A 23,745-nucleotide genomic window follows, 5' to 3' on the forward strand; every position below is an offset into this window, starting at 1 on the left:
TACTACTTAACAAAGTGAACTGTCTGTCAGAGAGTATGAAAAAGAGCAATTATTATATGGTCAGCTCACAGAGAATCTTTTCAGAGATCAGTTTCTTGGGATATGCTGCACTATGAAGTGTACACAGGAACCAGGGCATATTAGCCTTTAAAGCAGTTCAGTGGAAGGAGGATGCATTTAATCCGATTTAAGAAAAAAACAATTAAAAAGGCTAATGCTTCTTCCATAATGTTTGTGACACAGACGAGCGCCCCCTTTCTACTCATCAGGCTAACTCATGCTGTTTGTCTCTCCTCCACGTAATCAGGCTTTCTGGGTTTTTTGACAGAAGAGATGAACTAGCTGTTAAGTCGCTGAGAGGTGCAGAGCCGTGTGTAACACTGCACACATTCTAACTGCCACTCATGAGCAAGCTCAGCTCCCAGCGAAGGTAATGAAGTCCCCCACTATCCGAGAGCATCTGCGATATGACATGCCCTGTTATAAATACACTTGTCAAGACACAACAGTAGGTTGGCAGGATGCTAAGAAGCAACAAAAGTTGATAAGTTCTTGAGGAAAGTCAACTGATTAATATCGTGGCTGTCAGAGAGTTGGCTCGTCAGACTCAATCACTTCTTTGAGTTTTTTGGGATCTTAAAGGGGAAAGAAAAAAAGCTTACTGAAAAGTGTGTGTGTGTGTGTGTGTGGGTGGGTGTGGGTGTAATCTATTATGTTAATTATTCCTTCTGTTGTTTATGGACATTTTTTTGCAATTCTGATTAGATCCAAGATCTAGTTTGATAGGGATGTAACACGTTAAGCATGATCTCCTGAGAAATCAGTCATCAGCAGTGAATGACAACCACTTTGCTACTTAACCATGACAGGCTAACTTATCCTAATGCAAATTGGCATCAGTTTCTTCTGAGCATGGTAGAGAAAGAATGAGGAGAATTCTGATTAGGGAATTACCGTCATTAACAATAATTTTTTCTACTAATCAGCAGAGTTGAATTTAGAATTTCAGCAGTTCCCTTGTGATTCTGAAACCCCCCTCCTGTGAGGAATGAGTTCAAAGCCCTGTTCCACTAGCACCACCACCATGCCAAGGTGAGTTCCTTTTCACGGAGGAGTCCATTACCGCCTGTGTGCACAGTTTTTGCTAATATAGTGCAGGGTTACTCCTGCCAGTAAGAAAACAGAGTACCCTCGCCTGTGTTTTTAATTGCTGTTAGATGGAAAGATAAGCCACGTTAGAAGAGGGATTATTTTCCTTTACACCACCTTGTTTCAGCTTTGAGAGGTCCCTTGGTAGGGGCCCGTATACTGTGCTATGCAGTCTGTGTGAGAGTGTATGTGCACCAATGTGTGAGGAAAATGAAATACTGCAAATTAAAAATAAATGTTTTAGTAAGACATGAAAGCCAGTTGCCTCAAGGACAGCAATTACTTTCACTTTAAAAAAAGACAAGGAAAAAAAAAACAGGGTTGCATTCATAAATCCCACCAGGAATTTGTCCTACTGATGCCAGATATTATACTGCTGTGTTCTGATTTCATGAAAGAGAACAAAAAATAAAACTGAACTGCCTGTAGCTCTGCCCAGTGGGGCATTCTAATTGACTCCAAAGTCATTAATCAGTTCCCAATCAATCTATTCTACCAGCAGCAGGCAGTTAGGTCTCCATTACCATCCATTCATCATGCCATACCCTAATTCACTGCACCATTAGCCACATATTAGGCCTCGGTTAGGACAACTAAGTGGCAATTGCTAGCGCAGGAAGCTGTTGTCACTCACCTCAGCTACTGGGATGCCTTCAGGTGGACGGCACTGGAGCAGGACTTCCTGTTCCAAAGACACTTCTTTTCCCAGGGGCTCCTGTTCAAAAGTCTTCCGGAGATCTAGTAAAAACCAAAAGCAGGTTGTGAGGTCATTAATTCTTCTTGCAATGATTTACAGATGATTGTAGTAGTGCAGAATGCGTGTTAGGGTATTTCCAAGCAGACAGGAGACACAATCTCTGTCCTGGAGAGACCCTAGTCTAAAAAGACTGAAAAATATTTTCACTTTATTTTATCATGTTGGAGAACTTATGTGGGAAAAGATTTCTTAGCAATTTTATTATGTATTATTTGTATTGCTGTATGCCTAGGAGCCCCACTCACAGACCACGACCCTATTGTGCTAGGCGCTGTACAAACAGAACAAAAAGTTGGTCCCTGCCTCAAGGAGTTTACAATCTAAGTAGATTATAACCATCATCATTTGGAGCTGGATTGCTTTTGGCTCCTGTGCAACTTCATATGAGAGAGAGAGAGAGAGAAAACACACGGGGCCTCTTCCCCATTCTCCCCACCCAATCAATCAGAATGAGAGTCCCTGCACTCAGGGAGCATCAGAACTCTGTAGGATGAAGGCCAGGGTTCTCAAACTGGGGGTTGGGACTCCTCAGGGGGTCGTGAGGGTCTTACATGGGGGATTGCAAGCTGCCAGCCTCCACCCCAAACCCCGCTTCGCCTCCAGCATTTATAATGGTGTTAAATATATTAAAAAGTGTTCTTAATTTATAAGGGGTGGGGGTCGCACTCAGAGGCTTGCTATGTGAAAGGGGTCACCAGTACAAAAGTTTGAGAATCACTGGACTAAGGCCTTATCGATACTAAGGTCTGGTATACACTAAAAATTTAGCTCAACATAGCTATGGTGCTCAGGGGTGTGGAAAATCCACACTCCGTAGTGCTGTAACTATGCGACCTAAGCCCCAGCATTGACACAGCGAGGTCAGTGGAAGAACGCTTCCATTGAACTAGCTACCACCACTCAGGGAGGTGCCATTCCTACAGCCATGGAAAAACCCTTTCCCTCATAGGCTGCGTCCACACTATAGAGTTATGCTGGAATTGCTATAGTGCCATAACTATGCTGCTGTAGTCCCTGTAGTGTAAAGGGGGCCTTGGAAAGTGTGCTTGTTTAACTAGCTGGATTTAAAAATCAGTCTAGTTAAACCAGTACAAAGCTGTAATGTTGATGTACTTAAACCAGTTTAGCCCTTGGTTATATTGACCTAGCTTAAGTTGGTAATTTATTTGGTAACATTTTAAACAAACTCATTTAGTTAAACTGATACATTTTCCTAGAATAGGCAAGGCCTAACATCGCTGTCCTGCACAGGGAGCTGAGAGGAAAGAAAACCGGGCTACGGTTCTGCTCCCTCTCTATCCCGTGCAGAGAGGGGAATGGACAACGAACCCCTTTGACAGGTGGGGCAGTAAGCACCAGAAAACATTGTGCTCCCTGAGGCACAATATGCTCAGAGCTTCCTGTGGCATATTCTTGCCAGAGCTGCTGCTGACTTGGTGTGCATCCATGCCACACCCAGTGCAGGGCTGTGGCTACAAGCCATAGTTTTGGAGAATTAGAAAAGACATTGTGCAGCACTACTATAAGTGTGTTGTTTTTAGGGTTCTCAATAAAATCTTGCTTTCCAGGGGTCTTAAAACTATAGCAGAAAAACGTACCCTGAACTAGAAGTTGGTGCTGTCTAGTGGTTGGTGCAAGAAGGCTGGTAGAAAGGACTTGCTAATTTTATTTCTGGCTGTGCTGAGGACTAGCTACATGACCTTGGGAATGTTGACTAATCTCTCTGTTTGCTTCACCTCCTTAGGCCAGGTCTACACTACAGAACTTCTCCCATTGCAATAGTTACCACCTCGTGGAAAGGTGGATTAACTAGGCTGACCGGAGATGCTCTCCTATCAGCATAGGAGCCGCTGTAGCACTGAAAGTGAAGACAAGCTCTTAGTTTGCTCAGCATAAAAAACGATATAACACCAACTACCTCACAGGGGTGTTTGTGAGGTTTAATCCATTCATGTTGGTAAAGAATGTTGAGTCCTTCAGAGTAACGGTACTTCAGAAGTGCAATGCATTCTCAGTTTTTCTTTTAGATTTTAAACAAGCAAAAATTAATAACTGTATTTAGTTGAGTAAAATACAAAAATAGAGTTTAATGTTTTATGCATCTATAAAGACACTCCCAAAGGAGATGCATTGCCTCCATCCAGCAAATGTATTTAATATATTTTATTCAATATCTTCATAAATGATTTGGATAATGGCATAGAGAGCACACTTATAAAGTTTGCTGATGATCCCGATCTTGGAGGGATTGCAAATGCTTTGGTGGACAGGATTAGAATTCAAATTGATCTTGATAAACTGGATAAATAGTCTGAAATAGATTGGATGAAATTCAGTGAGGACACATGCAGAATACCGTACTTAGGAAGGAATAATTAATTGCACAAATACAAAACAGGAAATGATGCCTCAGAAGGAGTACTGCAGAAAAGGATCTGGGGGCTATCGTGGATCACAGACTAAATATGAGTCAACAATGGAATACCATTGCAAAAGAAGCAACCAAGACATGCGAAGTAATTCTTCCACTCTGCTCAGCACCAATAAAGCCACAGCTGGAGTATTGTGTCCGGTACCGAGCACCACATCTCAGGAAAGATGTGGACAAATTGGAGAAAGCCCAGAGGAGAGCAATAAAAATAATTAAATGTCCAGAAAACATGACCCACAAGGAAAGATTGAAAAAACTGGGTTTGTTTAGTCTGGAGATTAGAAGACAGAGAGGGGACATGATAACTGTCTTCCAGTATGTAAAAGGTTGTTATAAAGAGGAGGGTGATAAATTGTTCTCCTTATCCACTGAGGACAGGAGAAGAAGTAATGGGTTTAAATTGCAGGTAGGGAGATTTAGGTTACACATTAGGAAAAACTTCCTAACTGTAAGGATAGTTAAGCACTTGAACAAATTACATAGGGAGTTTATGGAATCTCCATTATTAAACATTTTTAGCAACAGGTTAGACTAACACCTGTCAAGGATAGTCTAGATAATACTTAGTCCAGCCTCAGTGCAGGGGACTGGACTAGATAACCTATCAAGGTCACTTCCAGTCTTACATTTCTATGAAACTATGATTCTACCGCCGACGTAAATACAATTTAGGAACTATTACAACAGGTTTTATTGTGCCCTCATATTAAAACTAGGAGATAAAAGGAGAATATAGTGTTAATAATAGTAGTATACTGTCATAAATATCAAATAATAAATCTCAGGTTGTCAGATACCACAATGAGTGCAGTGTAACTTGATTAGATAGATAGATAATCCTAAATCTTCCCCGGCATATTGTTTTATGTCTTCCCATTTCCCTTCCAAAGCATTAAATGTAGATCTGAAGCTCACTCAATAATCTTTTATACACACACACAAAATATATAGAGGGAGAGAGAGAGAGATTATATATATTAGATACATCTACACACACACACAAACTATATATATATATAAAGCATTTTATGAGATGAGGAATATTGTGTGTGTGTGTATGTATGTATACACGCACATACACATGCACAATATTCCTCATCTCATAAAATGCTTTGTTTTTAAAACAATGCTTTAATACTTACAAATTAAAATACATTACCCATAACGTGCAATAATTACATTTAGTACACAAACAAGCTTTCTTCTGATTATTATAAACAGGTGGCACAGATGAGTGTGAGCAGTACGTGTTCAAAATTTCAGTAGAGTTTTTACCGGGCAGGATTAATGCACATGAAGCTCCACATCACTCAGTGACCTAATATGCGGTAATATTTTGAAAACGCCACTGCATTACAGTGGGTCAATGATCTGCAAACTAAAAAATACTCTAAGTACAGGTCTGACATAATAGAGGGGAATGTTCTCAAAGGAGCTATTAGAGACTATCAAGTAAATAATACTCATTTGAAAAAAGTACATAATTGTGTATTTACAAGATATGGAGCTCTTCTACTCCATTCTGTCAACTTCATCCTGTGTGCTTAGAGCTTTATCCATCCAGAACTATATATGTCCTCCCAATCCATAGAGTCACCAGATAGCTGCAGACAGATACTGGTTGTGCAGTATGTTTAACTATCCAAGCATAAAGCTGGCTTGCTGTGAAGAGCAAACAAACAAAAGTTCTAATTTAGGCTTTTTACAAACATTGAGGAGATGGAGAGCTCATGTAAGTGACTCTAGCACCTATTGCGTCCAGCTAGATACATCCCACTGGTATAAGACTGGGCTGTTTCTGAGCAAATCAGTTTTTTGATGAAAAATGGCCTTTAAAAAAAACCCCTCGTGAAAATATTTTGATTTTCTTACAGTTCTCCATTTGCTGTTTTCTGATTCCAATCTTCATTTTCTTGCTGTCTGTGGTTTTAGAGGGCTCACAGTGCTGTTTCATTGCTGTGTAGACGTCTGGGCTTGGGTTGGAGCCCGAGCTCCAGGACCCTTAACATTTCTTCCAAGGCGGATTAGATCAGAAAAGGAAGAATCCACTTCTTATGCTAGGAGATTAGCATACCTTTTTGGTGTCATTCTCATGAAGCCTGATTCTTGCATTAGCAGCCATATCAGGCTTGGGAGAATCAAAAAGGCGATGGCTCATACAGCTGCACAATGTAAGCACTACATAAATAATTGCTTCCAAAGGTGCAACTTTCATGGCTGCAGGTGGGGCGTCACCTTGGAGCTTCTGTGGAAGTGGTTTTGGCTTGGCTAGAACTCTTAGCCTGTACAACAGATATTTTTATTCTTCCCCCTCCTGTCCGCGGTGTGATGTAATGGAAAGAAATTCAGGTTTAAGGATTAAAATTCTGGGATGCGACTCTGGGCCAAACCCGACTTTCCTTACTAATGTGCAGTCCCAGTGAAGTCAATGACTGTTCTTGTGCCACGTATTACAGGCATAGTACAAAACACACACATAGCGCACTGGGGCAAGACACCATTCTGAGACTCCTGAAACACCTAGGGACAATCTGTTGCAATCAGGACAGAGGGCCTCATTCACAACTGTGTTGAAATCAATAGTTTTCCACTGCTGTAAAACTGGACTAATAGAATGGAGGAATCAATCTCTCATTGTAAACCCATGTCTGAATTTCTTTGCTTTTTGGAGGGGAAAAATAGCTCTTTTTGTGAAGCATCTTTAAAAGGCTCAGTTTTAAATTCCAAGTGTAATGCATCCTCAGTCTAAAAACAACTCAAACATTATATTTTTAATCTCCCAAAGGTAACAGTTTCTGTGTACAAATCATTTTAACTCCTGGTATTATTCTGCTTCCTTTTCTTTTTTAGCTTTCATCTTTGCAGTCAGCAAAGAATGACCTTTTTTTCCATTTTTGTTTTTTTTTATTTTTATAAACTGTTTTATTCCTTCATTGTAGTTCTGGGTTTTACTGTGATGCGTGGGTGGGTAAAACTTTAAGGATATCCTTTATCATTTCTGAGAAAGGCGATAAGAGGCAGGGCAGACGCCTTCAAGGCAGTGGTAATGCAAGGGTGACTGATGAATAAGCATGAAAAACGGACACTTGTCAGCCAGGAATTAGATGTAAACCAGAAATGTACAGAACAATGCAGCATTAATGTCAGGAAAAGATGGATTTCTGCCCTTGGCAGACCTTAAAGACTCCTCACTTCTGTTTTGTGCTCTTTCCAGTAACTCTAACTAGGATTTTCCCTCTAAAACAAACATACCAACGTCTTCAGAAAATGAGCAGGGCTTTTTAAAACATTCTTTTTCACCCAACTTTGATTTAGTATGGGTTGATGTCATATAAGAGAAGAAGCAGCCTTTTGCAGAGATGCATTAAGGGAGATAAGTTTTTAAGAACATGAAAATTCTTTACTACAAGAGATAGTGTGTGTAGGGTGGTTGTTTTTGTTTTTTTAACCTTATTTAATGGAGACACGAGTAAGAAAAATTTGAGCAATAAAGTTTGTATTCTGTTGAAGACAAAAGTTCTAAAGGATGAAAGGACAAGTGTTGTTTTAATTTCCCTCAACCCCACAAAAGCTAATCAGGTTACCATAAATCACATACTCATGAAAATGAATTACATATTATATTTATTTTTCCAACTATGTATGAGTGACGCCGTGCGAGGTGGACAGGAGTGAAGGTCTTTTTCCAATTGACAAAATTCTGAATTCAGTTGTCCTGTCTTCCATGATTTTCCTTCTATAATTTTCCACTACTTGGGACAAAACTGTGACACCACCTTTTGCAAACACGGATTAGGGAGTTGAAATCTGGATTTTCAGTTTCAAGGGGTAGAGGAGAAAAAGGAAACTCAGGACTCTGTTCCATCAGCCACATTTCAGTTACTTCTTCCTGTTCACAGCTGAGTCTATGACCCTTGTATCTGAGATCAGTTGCACTGGTGGCTAGAGTAATAGAAAGGTTCCATAGTGTCTCTGAATTATTTTTTGATTTTGTTCTTGTGTGGTTCCAGTTCTTTATTGTTACTTAGATCAAACCAGATTTCCAGTGAGACTGTGACACTAGTCTCATCAGCCTGTAATCTGGCAAATTCCTCTGAAACCTCTATCAATTGCTTTTATAAATGTCATGCCTCTCTCTGGAGAGCCCCTTGTGTAAAACGCATGCTGTGTTTTGATCAAAGTCATCCTCATGCTCGGTGCAAATTTCAACACAGACCTTCTAGTTGATGTAAATGTAGAGAGACAGGACCACAGTCTCAGCTGTGCCCAAAGAACAATAAGCACAGCTGAAGAGGAGGGAAATAAGAGATCCCTTTGTGCCTCCAACGCAATACCGAGGCCAGATCTGCACCATCCTAGTCCCCTGCATAAAGACTGCTTTAAATGACACCAGCTGACAATGGTCCCCAACTTCTAGTAGCTGAGGAGTGCTGCAATGTAGGGATGCCCCAGAAAAACACCCTTTCCTCAGTCATGCTCCGAACACTTGCAGCCAGTGGAAGTGTGGCAAAGAAGCCAAAGGAGTTGCCTTTTCAGGAGGAATCTTCCACTGACTAGATCCTCTGGCTTCAGAAAGTTTTGTGCAAACAGGTGCACAATTGCTGTAATAGAACTCAAAATCCGGCCCACGATTTTCCTGAGAGTTCCACTGAATGTCAGTGGGTGCTGGAGCATCAATCTTCCTTTTTCAGTCAACCAACCAGGCTGATGGTGGCATCAGAATAATTTTTGAACGTACAATGTGCTAGATGCTCCTTTCTCAATGAAGTTTAGATTGTATGCTGAATACCCATAGGTGGGGAAATTAGGATGACTGGACTCAAGAAGTTCTCTCCTCTTTGGCTCATTTTATTTTTGTTATTTGAGCAAAAGGCAAAGATATTCTTGCCATACTTCTTTGCATTCTTCGATGGCATCTTCAGCAACTTGGACAGTATTTGAACTTGAAGAATCTGAAGAGTCGGATTGTCTGCCCTTTCTCAGATTAATGCTTGTTTTGCACTACTTCCTTCAACTTCAGGCATGTTGAGTCAGATACATTCCTATATGACAATCACCCATTTCATAACTGATCAGCAACTTTCAGATTTACTACACTTAGAATGAGGAAAGGAAAAGCCACCGAATGAATTCAGCACCGTAAAGACTGAAAAGTAATATGAGCTAGCCATCTTTACACAGAACTGATCTGATGCCTACCCATCTTTCAAAAGTATCTAGATTCTTGCTCCCTTAACAGTTCACAACCCCACCCACTCTCCCTACAGTTCAATGATAGTTGATTCCACTTACTTACTACACCCCTCTCTACAATCACCAATGGCTCCATCTATTCCCCTTCCCTTCTAAGTGCAGGTCTACGCTTAAAACGCTGCACTGATGCAGCTGCGTCACTGTAGTACTTAAGTGTTGACTCTCCTATGCCAATGGGAGACCTTCTCCTGTCGGCGTAGTTAATCCACCTCCACAACAGGTGGTAGCTATGTTGATAGGAGAACACCAGGTGTTCGGTTGCTAAAATTGCATTGCTCAGGGATGTGGATTCGTCACACCTCGAACGATGTAGTTATAACAACATAAGTTTGTAGTGTAGACCTGGCCTAAGCTTCCAAATAAATCTAAACCTCTTTATTTTTTCCTAATAGGCATAATAAGTTTTCTCATCGCTTCCATTTTAACATTTTAGAAGGTTCAAAGTTTTCATTTAGAAATTGAAAGCAGAGTCTAATATTTCTAGTATTTTTTCAACTATATATTCTAATAATTAAAATGTGAATGTGAAGTTAAATTTTTTTTTAAAAATCCATAAAACCAGTAGGTTCAGTTTTACCTTGGAAAAAAGCATAAAACAAAAACCTTGAATTTTTCACAGCACTGGCAGGTGGTCTTTTGAAGAGCATAAATGTATCAAAGGAAGTGTAGTAGTTAGTGATTTTAGGTGTGCATTTGCAATTAGTTGTGAAGCTAAAGTTATACTATACAGGAACTCTAAAGGCATTTCTGTAAGCAAAACACCCAAATTCTGCATAAACACTTTTTTTCTGATTCATTAATCTGTCTCTAGCAGCAGACTATCGCTATAGAAATATATGTACAAATCTTTAGTTAACTTCTTGATTGCTATATTTCCATCCCCTGCAGGGTTCAAGCAGGCTCTGTTGCAAGACATTGATTTGTATGAGATATGACAACATATGCAGGACGTCCCCAAGGCTCCCCCCCCCCCCCCGAAAGGTATTAACACACACAAATTCAGGGATTTGTTAAATGAAAGTAATACTAACAATGACATTAATGTCCATTTTAATTCAATGTGTTTTTAACTCAATATTGTGAAACCCTAAGGCTTGCATTTATTATATATCCTAATCATAACCCTTTTTCTTAGTGCATGTGGAGCTTTCCAAGCCAGTTTGTGGCAGCCTTCTCAGTGAAGAGCAGAGCCTTCAAACCATCATGAAATCCGGTCAGATGGCAGTCATCATAATGTGTGATATTGTCTGCCTTTGGCCACAGCTGCATGTGGAATCCTCTTGTTGGCCCCAGATGTGAAGACTGGCTGTCTGTTGAACTTAGCCTATTCGAAATTTTGTTCAGAAGGACCCATGACTGGCATGGAAAATCAAAGCCATGTACACATATGGTCAGGTCAGTTATAGGAGACTGGTTTCTGATGTCAGCTGCAGACCATTCTTCATGCCAAATCAATGTCGTGGAGAAATCTTGGCAGGGCAAATGGGTCTACAATGGCTGCTGAAAACCACACCCTTGGGTGGTTGAAGAGGTCTGTGAAAGTGATAGTTTGAGTTTGTCCTGATATTCTCAACCAACTGGCAGTAGTGTCCTCATGGGGGATGTGTGGAAGAGTGATGTTACTTAACATAGGGAGCCACGGTACCAGTCTGGTTGAATTGTCCCAGGTATGATGTGCATAGTTGAGAGTAGCTGTGTGTCACCGAACTTGACATGAGACAAATGGAGCCAGATGGAGCACAATATTCTGCTGCAGACTCACAGGGGCTAAACCAGATGATCCGAGAGGTTGAGTGTTGGCTCCCCACGAAGTGCTGGCCAGTTTGCTTAGAAGGTTGTTATGTATCCTCAACTTCGCTGCAGTTTTCCTCAGGTGGTTAAGATCAGGTGAGAGATTTATCTAGGTTTACTCCAAGGTAGACTGGGTGGGATTCATGTTTCATGCAATGTCCAGTGAAAAAGATATTCAGTTTTTGGTCTGTTTTAAAGATGGAACATACTCAAAACTGTCTTGGTTACACTTGGCTGTAAATGCACTAATTTACCATTAACTGCAGAACCAAAGCCATATGTATCAAAGAGAAAAGTATACATATTTTGAGATGAGAGAGCTTGAAAGAGATATAGACCTGCTAGAAAAAATTGCTTGACAAGAATGATTCTAGTGTAGTGAATATGTAAAATGAGCTAATGCATATGATGAGTTCTAAAATGCCTTCTTTCTCTTTCTGTGACTCGTGATGGAGGAGGTCCATCTTTAGCTCAAGAGTAATCTCAACTAGAGACCATGAGGCTCAGTTCTCTCCACACAGGATACAAGTAACGCCTATTGACTGGGAATTACTCAAGCTGCAGGGAAGAAGGAATCAGGCCCCCTCTTTAGTACTGCCCAATGTACGCATACCATGTTTAACCAATTCCCTTCATTTTTTCATATTTCACACTCTCGTGTGTTCTTGACTTTCTTTTAAATGTCCCCGCCTAGTTGTCCCCTTTCTCCCAGATCTTATAACTAATACATTACTCTCTAATATTTTGGAGGCAATCGAACTGTCTCTTCACAGTATTGTCTGGGGTGCTAGAACACTGGGATATGAAAATAATGGGAAAATAGGTAATTCAGCAACATAATGTATGAGCACAGAACCCCAGAATTAAAAGGTTCACTACCTGATGCCAGTAATGAATGTGTGATTATTTTCACATCTGTCTTTCTGTCCAACATAAGTGGAGATAATCCATCACATAAACCAATCCACTTTCCTGTACCACATTAATCTTATCTGTATACAGTATGAGACATGTATATAAGCTACTATTTAATCTCCCGTCTTAAAAAAAAACAATTCTGGAAAAAAAGGCTTTTAGTTAATTCTATATAAAACTAATATACAATTAAATACAAGTTTAATAAGCACCATTCCTTATTAAATAGTGATTTCTTAGTGGAAAAGAGCAATATATTTTTTTTAAGTTTCCATTTGTTTCCAAGACACTGGAAACGAGCCAAAAATGAGAAGACATCTAAATTCATTATGCAAAAAGCCTCCTCCGATGAAATTAGGAGGAAAGCTAGTTATTTCTTGCAGCAGGTTTTCAGCAACTCGAAGTTGGACATACAGATACTGGCCCTGAGTGTGATTGTACATTTTCAGGGGCAAATCAAGTGCAACGTCAATGAATCTAATGGAATCACACCCGTGTAAAACTGGTACCAGTGAGAAGATAATCAGCTCAATTTCACATTTATTCAATTGCGCTGTAAATTGATAAGATATGATTTACAGGTGCGGTAAATTGGCCTGGCTCCACTAAAGTCAATGACACCAGTTATGGAACTGGCCCACAATTTAGGTCAAATCCTGCAATACTTAATTAGTCTTTATCAAGTGAAACCGTTGCCGGGTTTAATTCTATTCTTGGTTACATAGGCATAGCTCGCATTGATTTCTCTCAACAGGAATTTTGCTCAAGCAGAGAATGTAGGATTTTATCCATATAATCAGATCAACATTTTTCAAATATTAGTTTTAAAATAATGCATGGTTTGGGATTTTTTTTAATGAAAGGAAAAAACTATCCTAACTCCTTTGTCTTCTCTCCATAAAGCTACAGTCTCTTAATTCAGTAAGAGAAGTATATTTTAGGCCCAGTGTACATTAATATTTCAAAGCATCTGAGTACCTCCTAGAGTCAATATAGCTAGGGTTTACCTAGAATGATGAGGAAAATTGTATTTACACCATCTAATACAGGGGTAGGCAACCTATGGCACGCAAGCTGATTTTCAGTGGCACTCACACTGCCCGGGTCCTGCCACCAGTCGGGAGGGGGCTCTGCATTTTAATTTAATTGTAAATTAAGTTTCTTAAACATTTTAAAAACCTTATTAATTTTACATACAACAATAGTTTAGTTATATATTATAGACTTAGAGAAAGAGACCTTCTAAAAATGTTAAAATGTATTACTGGCACGCGAAACCTTAAATTAGAGTGAATAAATGTAGACTCGGCACACCACTTCTGAAAGGTTGCTGACCCCTGATCTAATATCATGTATCCCAGACAATGAATTGCATTTCTCCAGCTCCACTATTATTCATCCTGCTTTTCCATTTGCTAGATAATTAACATACCTAGGATTTTCAGGTCTAAACAGATCCTAGGGAATCTGCCAGTTTACAAGGGTGAACCCCTTCTAGTCTTTTTGTTGAGGGGAGATCAAACTCTCCAGTGGAAGAATTCCAGGGAAAATCATGGATTTTCCATTCCACTATTCAGGAATAACCTTGATAGATGAGAATGGTCCAAACCTTAATTACAAATGGTCCAAAGCTGCAGACTTCACACCACCCAGTTCTACACACTGAAACAAGTCACAACCTTGAGTTCTGAGTCAGTTTCACTTCCAGGTTAAATTTCCAGCACGTGTATCCCTCTGAAAAACATCACTCTTTACTCCAAATGTAAAGATGCCTTCCCTCTTGACCAACTGAAGTTCTCTACTTGGGTGATGTGATTTTTCAATTGACTTTTTACAGAGAATTTCCATCGACTAAGTTGTTATGTCCTTTACGACACATGCCTGACCTTGAATTAAATAAATACAAGCTGCTTTTCCAGGATGCACATTCTTCACACTTTCAAATTACTTTTCAGTTAATTCTATTACACGGTCAATGAACAGAGATGTTGAATGCAATTTTTTTTTTGTTTTAATGGACTTCAGAACTGGTCCTCCAGAGGACACAATAATTCTACAACCCTGCAAAGCAATAACACTGGGGGCCAGAATGGAAAAAAAAAATCTTTCTTTTGAACATGCTAGAAAGGGCTAATTATGTCATCAGGGCACGGTACGACTTGTGCTGAAATCACCAGCTACGGCTATTAATGTGAAGTAACTGTTGCACACAGAGCACTGTAGGGTTTCCCTCCCCCAGATATATTAGCCTTCACTTTTTTGTACTTATTAAAAATGAAAAATGTCTGGCCTGATGTCATAACCCCGCAGAGAGTTGTGTTGTGTTTTGTTTCCTTCAAAACTCAGCATTGTGTGCTTACTGCAGGCAAATTTAAGGGCCAGATTCTGCAGGGATTCTATGCAGGTGCACAATATGAGGGAGAGTGTAAGGACCCTCCCCGCCCATTGCTTGTCCCAGATAATGACCAGGACAGCACAAGGACGGTTTTTTCCTAACTTAGTGGTGCTCCGGGTCACGGTTCCCCAACATGCACCAGCTTGTGAAATTCACCAGTGTGAATAAATCACACACCCCGAGCAACGTAAGTTACACTGACATACAAACTAGTGTGAACAGTGCTATGTTGGCAGGAGAGCTTCTCCCACCGACATAGCTACTGCCACTTGTGGAGGCTGTAGTAATTAAACTGATGGAAGAGCTCTCTCCCATTGGCTTAGAATGCCAACATTAGAGAGCTTACAGCCGTGGTGCAGCTGCACTGCAATAAACTTCTTGGGTAACCATTCCCTCAGGCAGCAATGCTGGACCCTCCTACTGCCTATTTTAAATGTTGGCACACTTGCTCTTTCTGATTAGTGATATGTCATCATGCACAGCTACATTGGCATGCCCAGAGGATGTAGGATTTGAGATTTCACAGTTGTATGGGTATGGCTACCGTTGAATGTTTAGTTATGTTTCAAATCGAGTCTAGACAGGTGTGACGGGGTGTTCACCCCACACTATACCGGAGAGGGTTATTGTGGCCCAGGATGGGTTAAGTAACCTGATAGGCCATCCCGATGGGGAGTTAGTCTTGATGATCAAGCACTGAGTGGGGATGAAGACCAGCTGGGCAGGGGCAGGCAGGGCTGGTATAAGGTCAGGAAGTGAGGGCAGGAGATGGCAGTCACTCTTTGGGCTTAGAGAGGGAAAGGAGAAGACACTCAGAAGAGTAGAAGCCTGGGATTCTGGGCCTTAAGGAAGGGTTTACTCACAAGTGTGATAGAGCAGAAGCCTGATAGGGCTGGAGTAGGAAAAGTCTCAGGAAAACAACAGTCAGGTTTGGCACGGTGCAGACCTTGGCTGTTGATCCTTGAGCTGGAATTTAAGCAATGGAATAGTCCTGTGGGACCTACTTAAAGTTAGGCATGTGCTTAAGTATCTTGCTGAAATAGGTCTTACTTATGCTGGTGTCAATTCAGAGTCAATCCACTGAAATCAACTGAGTGACTCTGGATTAACACTGGCATAACTGAGCCTAAAATTTGGCTAATTATTACCTTTTAGACAATACTGTCTCCACTCACTGATGTACATACTGTATGTGTTTAGAGTCCATACAAATATTTATTATTTACCTATGAGGCCAGCTGAAAAAATTGTAGTTTAAAATAGATGATTTTTCTGTGACTGTGCTTTTGCTGCTCAGCATAAATCTGCAGGCTAAATACCCAACACTGCAGCTCTTAGTCCCGTGAATAGAGGCTACAGGCCTGGGCCATAATTGTCCAAGAAGCCCCAAATCAAGGGAAAGTATGCAAAAAAAATCATAAAAAAGCAAAACTGAAAGTTCATAGGCTCAATTCCTCCATTTTTAAAAATACACTTAAGCACTATAAAAATTACTAGACTGATTTTCTCTCCCTCTCTCTCTCAAACGTGGTCAAAAATATCAATCACAAGCAAAGATCTTGGATGCCAATTTTCAGCCCAGAATGATTTTTTTTACAGCTAAGTTACAAGCCTCTGAAAATAGAAGTTTATGATGAAATCACTGACAGACTCTCGGCTAAAGTGCAGTTGCTGTATATATATATATATATATATATCTCTAATTTCATGAAAGGCAATTACACATCTGTAACTTTAACATTGCCCTGTTATCTTCATCTGATATACATTCAAACCCTTAACTGAAGTAAATGTGATGGCCATCTGTCAAGTGCTAACTGGCAGGGCACCAAAATCTACTTGGTGATTTAATACAGATTTTGTAATCTAAAAAAGCTGCTGAAACATCGCTAAAGCTCTCTGAAGCACAGTGCTAACATTTGGAATGGGTAGTTAAAGTTCACTGCTTTCCTGTCAGAAAGACCATAGAGAACTCTACAAATGTTTGTTTGCCCCTAGAAAAGGATTCAGTACAAAATGCCATGTATGAAACACTCCAGAACCAGGGGAAATTAGGATTCAATGCAGATTCTGTCTATATAGATATTTATAGTGCACTCGTTGCTGTGATAGCAAAGTACCTAACTACTCCTAAGAGCACCATGACCTAAGGAGCAGATAAAATACTAGAAGGGGACTCAGGTTCTACCCCTCACTCTGCCACTTATCTGCTGGGGACGTTGGGCAAGTCAATGTACCTCTGGGCCTCAATTTTCCCATCCTTGAAATGGGGACATGTAGCGGGGTGGCTACCCGCTCCTGCCCTTTGGGGCTTTAAAACAGCCCTGGGAAGGGGCTTTTGGCTGGGCTGACTGGGGAAGTGGCTGCAGCTGGGGCCACGCCCCAAACAGAGCAACAGGGCCTTATAAGAAGGCAGGGAAGCCAGAAGCCAAACAGACTCTCTCTGCCTGTAGAGAGAGATGGGCCTGGCTGCAGGGAGCTAGACCAAGTACCTGAGGGAAGCAGGGCTGGGGACAGGCTAAGGAGCTGGGGAGCTCTGGCCTGGAAAGCCCCAGGCTGCGGCCTAGCAGAGGGCTAAAAGGTACTGGGGGGTTGCAAGGGGCAACCCAGGGGTAGGCCAAGGCAGCAGGTCCAAACCCCTTTGCCTGTGATGAGTAGGCTGATACTGCAGTCTGCCCCAGAGTGTGGGGCTAGATAATGACTGGCAGTAGCCACTACTGAGGCAAAGTGGGGATAGTGGGGTGGGGGTTCCCCTGGGAGGGGGAGACTCAGTCAAAGGGGCACCAGGGTCCTGGGAGGGACACGGGACCAATAGTAAACAGGTGGATCACCGGCCTGCAGAGGGCGCTCCGAACGCTGGACTGAGCTAATTCCCGGAGTGACCAGCAGGAGGCGCCGTGGGGGGTGAGTCCGACCCGTTACAGGACAATTATTAGAACTGAGTGAATAATAAATTTCTCGGTTCTGTAGTTGAACCAAAATAAAAATAAGAGAACAAATTTGTTTTGGTTTGACCCAAAACAGATTGTTTTCACTTTTCTTGCCAAAACGAAAAAGCAAAAATGTTTTGTTTCAGGTTAAATGACTTGTATTGTGCAACTCAAAACAAAATATTTTATTTTCTTTGTGGATTTTTTTATCTTTGTTTTAATAAATTGAGTCTAGCTAAATTTCTAAACAAACCAGTGTTTCAAAATGAAAAGTCACAACATTTTGTTTCAAAAACGTTGAAATGAAATGTTTGGACTTTTTCTGATTTTCCCCCATTTTTTTTGGTCAAAACTATTTGCTAAATTCAACCCCAAATCATGAATAGTTTTGGTCAATCCAAGACTTATTTTTTGGTGAATAAACTATTAGTCTAAAAATTTTCTCAGTTCTAATAATGATACTGACTTCTATATGAGTTCAGTTCTAATAATGATACTGACTTCTACTCTGAGATCTATTGATGAAAAGCATAACGTAAGAGCCAGGTATTATTATCTGATGCAATAATATCTGATAAACTGATTACAAGTAGTCTGTGTCTGTATGAGGGACGAGGCCAAAACCTTGCATCCAAACTCCACTGAACTCTGAGGAGATTCTTCTCCAGATCCATCTCAATATCAAAAATTTGTAGGCAAGATCCATTTCTAGTCAAGTAGCTTAGGTCAAAGTGTTCAACTTGGGTACTTACATTAGCTTCCTAAATCTGTACCTAGACATGTAAATAAAAGTGGCTCGATTTGTAAGTGCACTCAGCAGCCTCAACCCAAGTGACTTCATTGAGAGCAGGATGGAGTCCTAAAAAGCCATTTGTAATGGCTTGAGATGACACTATTTCATAGCAAAATGATAAGCAAACAGTGCTTCATTAGTCTTCCTTCTTAAAGGTGTTGGTAAGGAAGATGTTTTTTTTTCTGGAAGAGGAATTCTCTTCTCTTGTTCTAAAATGTCAGGCTATATTCAGGATAGACAAGCCAGACAAGTATCCAGCTGTGGGTACACCAAACGATGTTTCTTTGTTCCTTTTTCCAAAGGCAGGTGAAATGATTTCTGAATTACGCAGCTTGCTTGCATTGTACTAAATAAAACTCACTTAATCCGCATGAAAGGGAAATGGGAATCCCCGCTGTAAATGCTGTATTACAAAGACAAGCCCTTTTTGAAAATTAATGAACATTAAATATTTGTATTGTCAACTGAGGCGCTATTGTCTGGAGATTGGTTGTCCTTTTTTTTCCGTGGGTGGAGTGAGAGTGGAGAAAGGATTTAAAATAAATATTGAGATTAATAACCATGCATAGCAAGGATGAAATGTTAAGTGTTAAGGTGCCTATGTTTGCTATCATAGTTCCTCTCTGATTACAGTGATATGCTAAATTTGGTCTCTGTTTGTTTGTCAGGCAAAAGCAGCATTATTAAATGGCTGCAGAGACACAAGGGAATTGTTCTTATCCCATCACAGGGTTTGCTTTGATAAATTCAAGCCTATTAGCTGCAAATACTTTCCTTGGGTCAGGATCATTGCAGAACTTCACAAATGATTTGCTGTTGTTGGCTCTCTTTTTTTATAGACCTGGAGGGAGGAAGATGCAAGTCTGGCTCTCAGAAACAGAAGAAATGATGAACTGACACATCTAAGTGCAATACTGGTAGTCTGAAGTCTGACATGCTGCATCAACCACCACAGAAGATTCAAGGCCTATTCAGTGTGTGTGGTTAAAGCGAAAGTCCCCACCCAAACAACCCAGAGTCACTTCACCCCAGAGAAGAGGTACTCACATGCAATGCGAACATAGGCCTTTCGACTCTTAGTAGTGCCGGCAGAGCTCCAAGCGACACACTGGCACCAGTAATCTTCAGGTCCAAAGAGTTCTTCCACCTGCTGACGGGAAATCTCAATGCTCACTTCCCGAACAATCAAACCTGTCAGGATACAATTAATATCCCGAATGTATTAGAGTTGGTGAAGCTATTGTTCAGAGTAATATATTAGAGAGAGAGCGCATGCGAGTATGCTTGTAAAACTCTTCTGAGCCCTGGCTGATAATCTACTCAACAGCCCTTATCATGAGGAGACTGTTAAGAAAAACAACGACATTATAGGTGAGTGAACAAGAGAATATTTTGCAAGACTCATTTATATCATGTATACACGCGCGCGCACACACACACACACACAATACATCTAAACATTGGGCAGATCCTCAGCTAGCGTAAGCCAGAGTAGCTCCATTGCTTCCATTTCCCATTGACACCAGGTGAGGATCTAGCACAGTACAATTTTAATATGAAACATGCTTCCCATCTCACACTATCGGGAGCTGTGTAAAAATACAAGTCTCCTCCTTTAAAAAAATATATCATCCAGTTTGGGGATGCTGATGGAGCAACTCTTGTTCACTAGAATACTAAATTGTGCACAGCACCATGACTTCACCCCTCCTAAAAACGGAACAGTTGTCTACACTGATGGTCTCAAACCCTGCAGCTTAATAATTGTAAGCAGTATTGTTTTGAACTATACTGTCCAGAACAAGGGTCTACTCTGCACTACAGTATTGCACACCACTGTGCTGTGCATTGCCCCCTAACATGCCTTCCCCCATATCCTCTAATAATGTATCTTAATGCAATCCTCAAAAATCTACAATGAGAACAACAGTGATGACAATGCTGTCAGTGCCATTACAAACCTAGCATTTGCCCAGTTACCACACAGTGCTATCCGATGTGCAGCATTTTTTCCTATTTTACGTACAAGGAAATATTGTGGTATCTCAGATACCACTGCAATATCTGTTGGTAAGATGCTGACTTTTTAACACCAATTGACATACTCCATGTTTTGCATGATCCCACCCTTACAATTCACCAACCCTGTGAAAATGCTCTTCACTTCAGTTTTAAAATGGTAGCCAAGGGGTGTGTGTGTGGGGGGGGGGAGAATCTATGCACCATTTTTTAAACATATTTGCACTGTGTTGCTGATGCCAAAGTCTCAATAAACTTTGAGTGTGTCCATCCATAAAAAAAAATCATCACCATTTCTAAAACGTAGTCCAACAAAGGACCTTAAGTATATAAACCTCACATACAAATATTTTGTACAGTGTGACTGATTCTCTTTTTCCTTACTGTAATGCCAGGAAATTTAATTAAAAGATACTTGATCTTAGTCTGCATAGTTTGTCCCCATCACTGAATAACTAACACAGGGTTATGAGTCTTTCTGCTGAACACAGACTTTCAGGCCAGCTACCCCCAGCCTCTTACAACATGAATTACAAGGTGATATTCATAACATGAATGTTCCCAATTGTACAGCACAGAGCGCACTGCATGCTCTGGAAACCAAGCAAACCCTTGATTTTGCCTCCAGCCTCATAGAGGCTCCATTCAGGAAGCTGAAGATTAATTAATATTGGTGCACAGTTGTATACTGTCATTTATGCTGCACACGCTTTCCATCCAAAACTCGGTTAACAACATAACATCATAAAAAACAACAACAGGAATTGAAGCATGCAATATCATACAGAATTTTGGTAGGAACTCTTTATAATTAGATGCATTTTCCTGCTAGGTATTATATAGCCTATCATCTTTTTTAATTTCCTTATCTTTGGCATGTCTGCCCAGGAAATTATAAGCTATTTTGAGAAAAATACATACTAGCTTTTCTCCTTGAAACTAAACACTCAAAATTTGGTTGCTGTACTTCGATGAAGTAAAAACAAAATACAGCATATATATTTGGAATGTGGCAAACACCACCTTCTAAAACTTCTTTGCTTGAAAGAGCTCAATTGGCTGCACAAGTGGTCCAGGGCTGTTCGTTGTCCTATCTATAAAGGAAAAATAGCTTATATATACAGGATGTGCTCAAAAGAGGTTATGTTTTCACAGTGCAACTACTGCTAGTCTAAAGATCTCACTTCAGTACATTCCCACTTTTTATAGCCTCAAGAGCCTAGCAGTTTCAGTGTTCCCATATTATGTTTTTACAACGAGGCTGATTATAATGGAATTTGATGGAGCAGAGAGTTAGGTTACTATAGGGCTAAAGCAGGTAGTCTTATAATGAAAGGAGAGTACTGGTTAATAATGATTACAAAATGGACTTAAAATTCTGGATGCAAATCCAGTTTTCTGATATGTTGAAGATATAAAATATACATCATGTCAATAACAACCATTAAATACACTGGCATAACTTTTATCTCTTGGTTCTTAATACATTCTCCATTTAATAGCAACAAGCTAGTCAAGGCACTGCTTTTCTAGGACATAACAAACGCTCACAGATTTCAGGTTGTTTAAAGTCTTTTGATCTCACAAATTGTATGGTAGCCATCTAGAAGCACATTTTCTGTTTGTGCTTAAAAGCATGTGATCATAAATACAGTATCACCATATGATTACATCTGTCTCTAAGCCGGGGTTCTCAAACTGGGGGGTCAGGACCCCTCAGAGGGTCATGAGGTTATTACATGGGAGGGTCGTGAGTTGTCAGCTTCCACCCCAAACCCCGCTTTGCCTCCAGCATTTATAATGGTATTAAATATATAAAAACGTGTTTTTAATGTGTAAGGGGGGTCACACTCAGAGGCTTTCTGTGTGAAAGGGGTCACCAGTACAAAAGTCTGAGAACTCCTGCTCTAAGCTAAACATTTTTTCCAGAATATATAGAAGATCAAATCAGTTGCTGAGACATTAGCTGGGACGATGTGCTATATGTATAGGTAGTGAATGTAGAAATTTATGGGCCAGATTATGACATCCTTAATTTTGCTAAGTAGCACCTTACTCCATTAGGAACCACACTGATTACTTACGGAGTAAGGTATTAGTCTGTGTGAGTAAGCACTGGGGCTGACTGGCATCAGGAGCCCCAGCCACTGGGGCTGACAGCAATTTCTGAGTAAAATTATTAAGCCCGACTCATGATCTCGGGCTAGAACTCTCAAAGGTCAGGAAATCCTGACCTCTGAGGAAATCCTGACCTTTGAGTGTTCTATACCGAGATAATGAATCAGGCTTAATTTTACTTTGAAATCGCATCTCTCGCAATTAATTCACAGAGTTGGCATGTCTGGCAGAAGGTGACCCTGCGTGATTCCTCCTGAACTTTCACACACTGTAAGGATCTGATTCTGCTGGCCTTACTCATGCTCAGTAGTGCCTCATTTCACAAGGAGTCCCAGTGATTGAAAAGGAACTTCTTACCTAATAAAGTACCACTCGACCTAAGAAAAGGTGGCAGAATCTGGCTGTAGGGTCATAAAACTAGGAATGGGGTAATTTTCCTCTGTGTTGTGACAGGTCAGAATCCTATTGGTGTCACTTAAAAAATAATCCTTACCATGGTCACACTTTCTAATTGTGTTAGGAAACATTTAATTAGAGGTATCTCAGACAGCAGCTGACCTATTATCATGCTGAAATGATGCTGTATAGGTCTCACAGAAGACCTGATACAGTTTCTCTACATTCATCCAGTACTGTACTGCTTAAAAACCTCACAGGAGAATAATAATAGCATGATAACCTTGAGAGGAGGACTTCTAAGCGAGATCCTGATCTTACCACTACTGCAGGTGCTTCTACTATTCAATCACAGGAAACAGGTTGAATTCATTTCATAATGTTCCTCATGAGCCACCTTTTGCATTACAAATATTGTTCTAAGGACTCAGTTGATTTGCAATGTAACTTTTAAGGTAAGTCAAAACGTGGATGTTAAATCCTGACAACATCCCATTAAACACTGTATGAGACCAAGAGACTGACAGTAACAGCAGAATAAACTAATTTCCTCTATATCCCCCACTGCTTTTTTAGTACTTTGGCTTCTACAGAACGACACATATCCTGGTTTAAATGTAACCCAGCCATTATGCTCACACCGGGCCAACTTCTGCACTGATTTGCACCTCATACAACCTCACTAATCACATGGGATGTAAGTCAGTGTAGAATTTGCTCCATATCACACACACTTTATAGCCCAATTTGTTTTTAGAGGGCTTCTATATTTGCTCTCACAGATTCTGAGTGAGCCTG

At 40.4% G+C, this 23,745-nt stretch overlaps 1 protein-coding gene across 9 annotated transcripts in view; it reads right to left on the reverse strand.

The window, feature by feature from the left end:
* The window catches only part of UNC5C (unc-5 netrin receptor C), a 346,384-nt gene that overhangs the window by 83,892 nt on the left and 238,747 nt on the right, over positions 1-23,745 (reverse strand). For all 9 annotated transcript variants that reach the window (XM_039541742.1, XM_039541740.1, XM_039541748.1 and 6 more), the window contains 2 exons: positions 19,462-19,605; positions 1,784-1,887 (listed from right to left, as the gene is read on the reverse strand). In XM_039541742.1, coding sequence (XP_039397676.1) covers positions 1,784-1,887; positions 19,462-19,605 — 248 coding nt within the window. The remainder of the gene's footprint in view (positions 1-1,783; positions 1,888-19,461; positions 19,606-23,745) is intronic.

Source organism: Mauremys reevesii, linkage group 5 (assembly GCF_016161935.1).
Source record: "Mauremys reevesii isolate NIE-2019 linkage group 5, ASM1616193v1, whole genome shotgun sequence".
NCBI lineage: Eukaryota > Metazoa > Chordata > Testudines > Geoemydidae > Mauremys > Mauremys reevesii.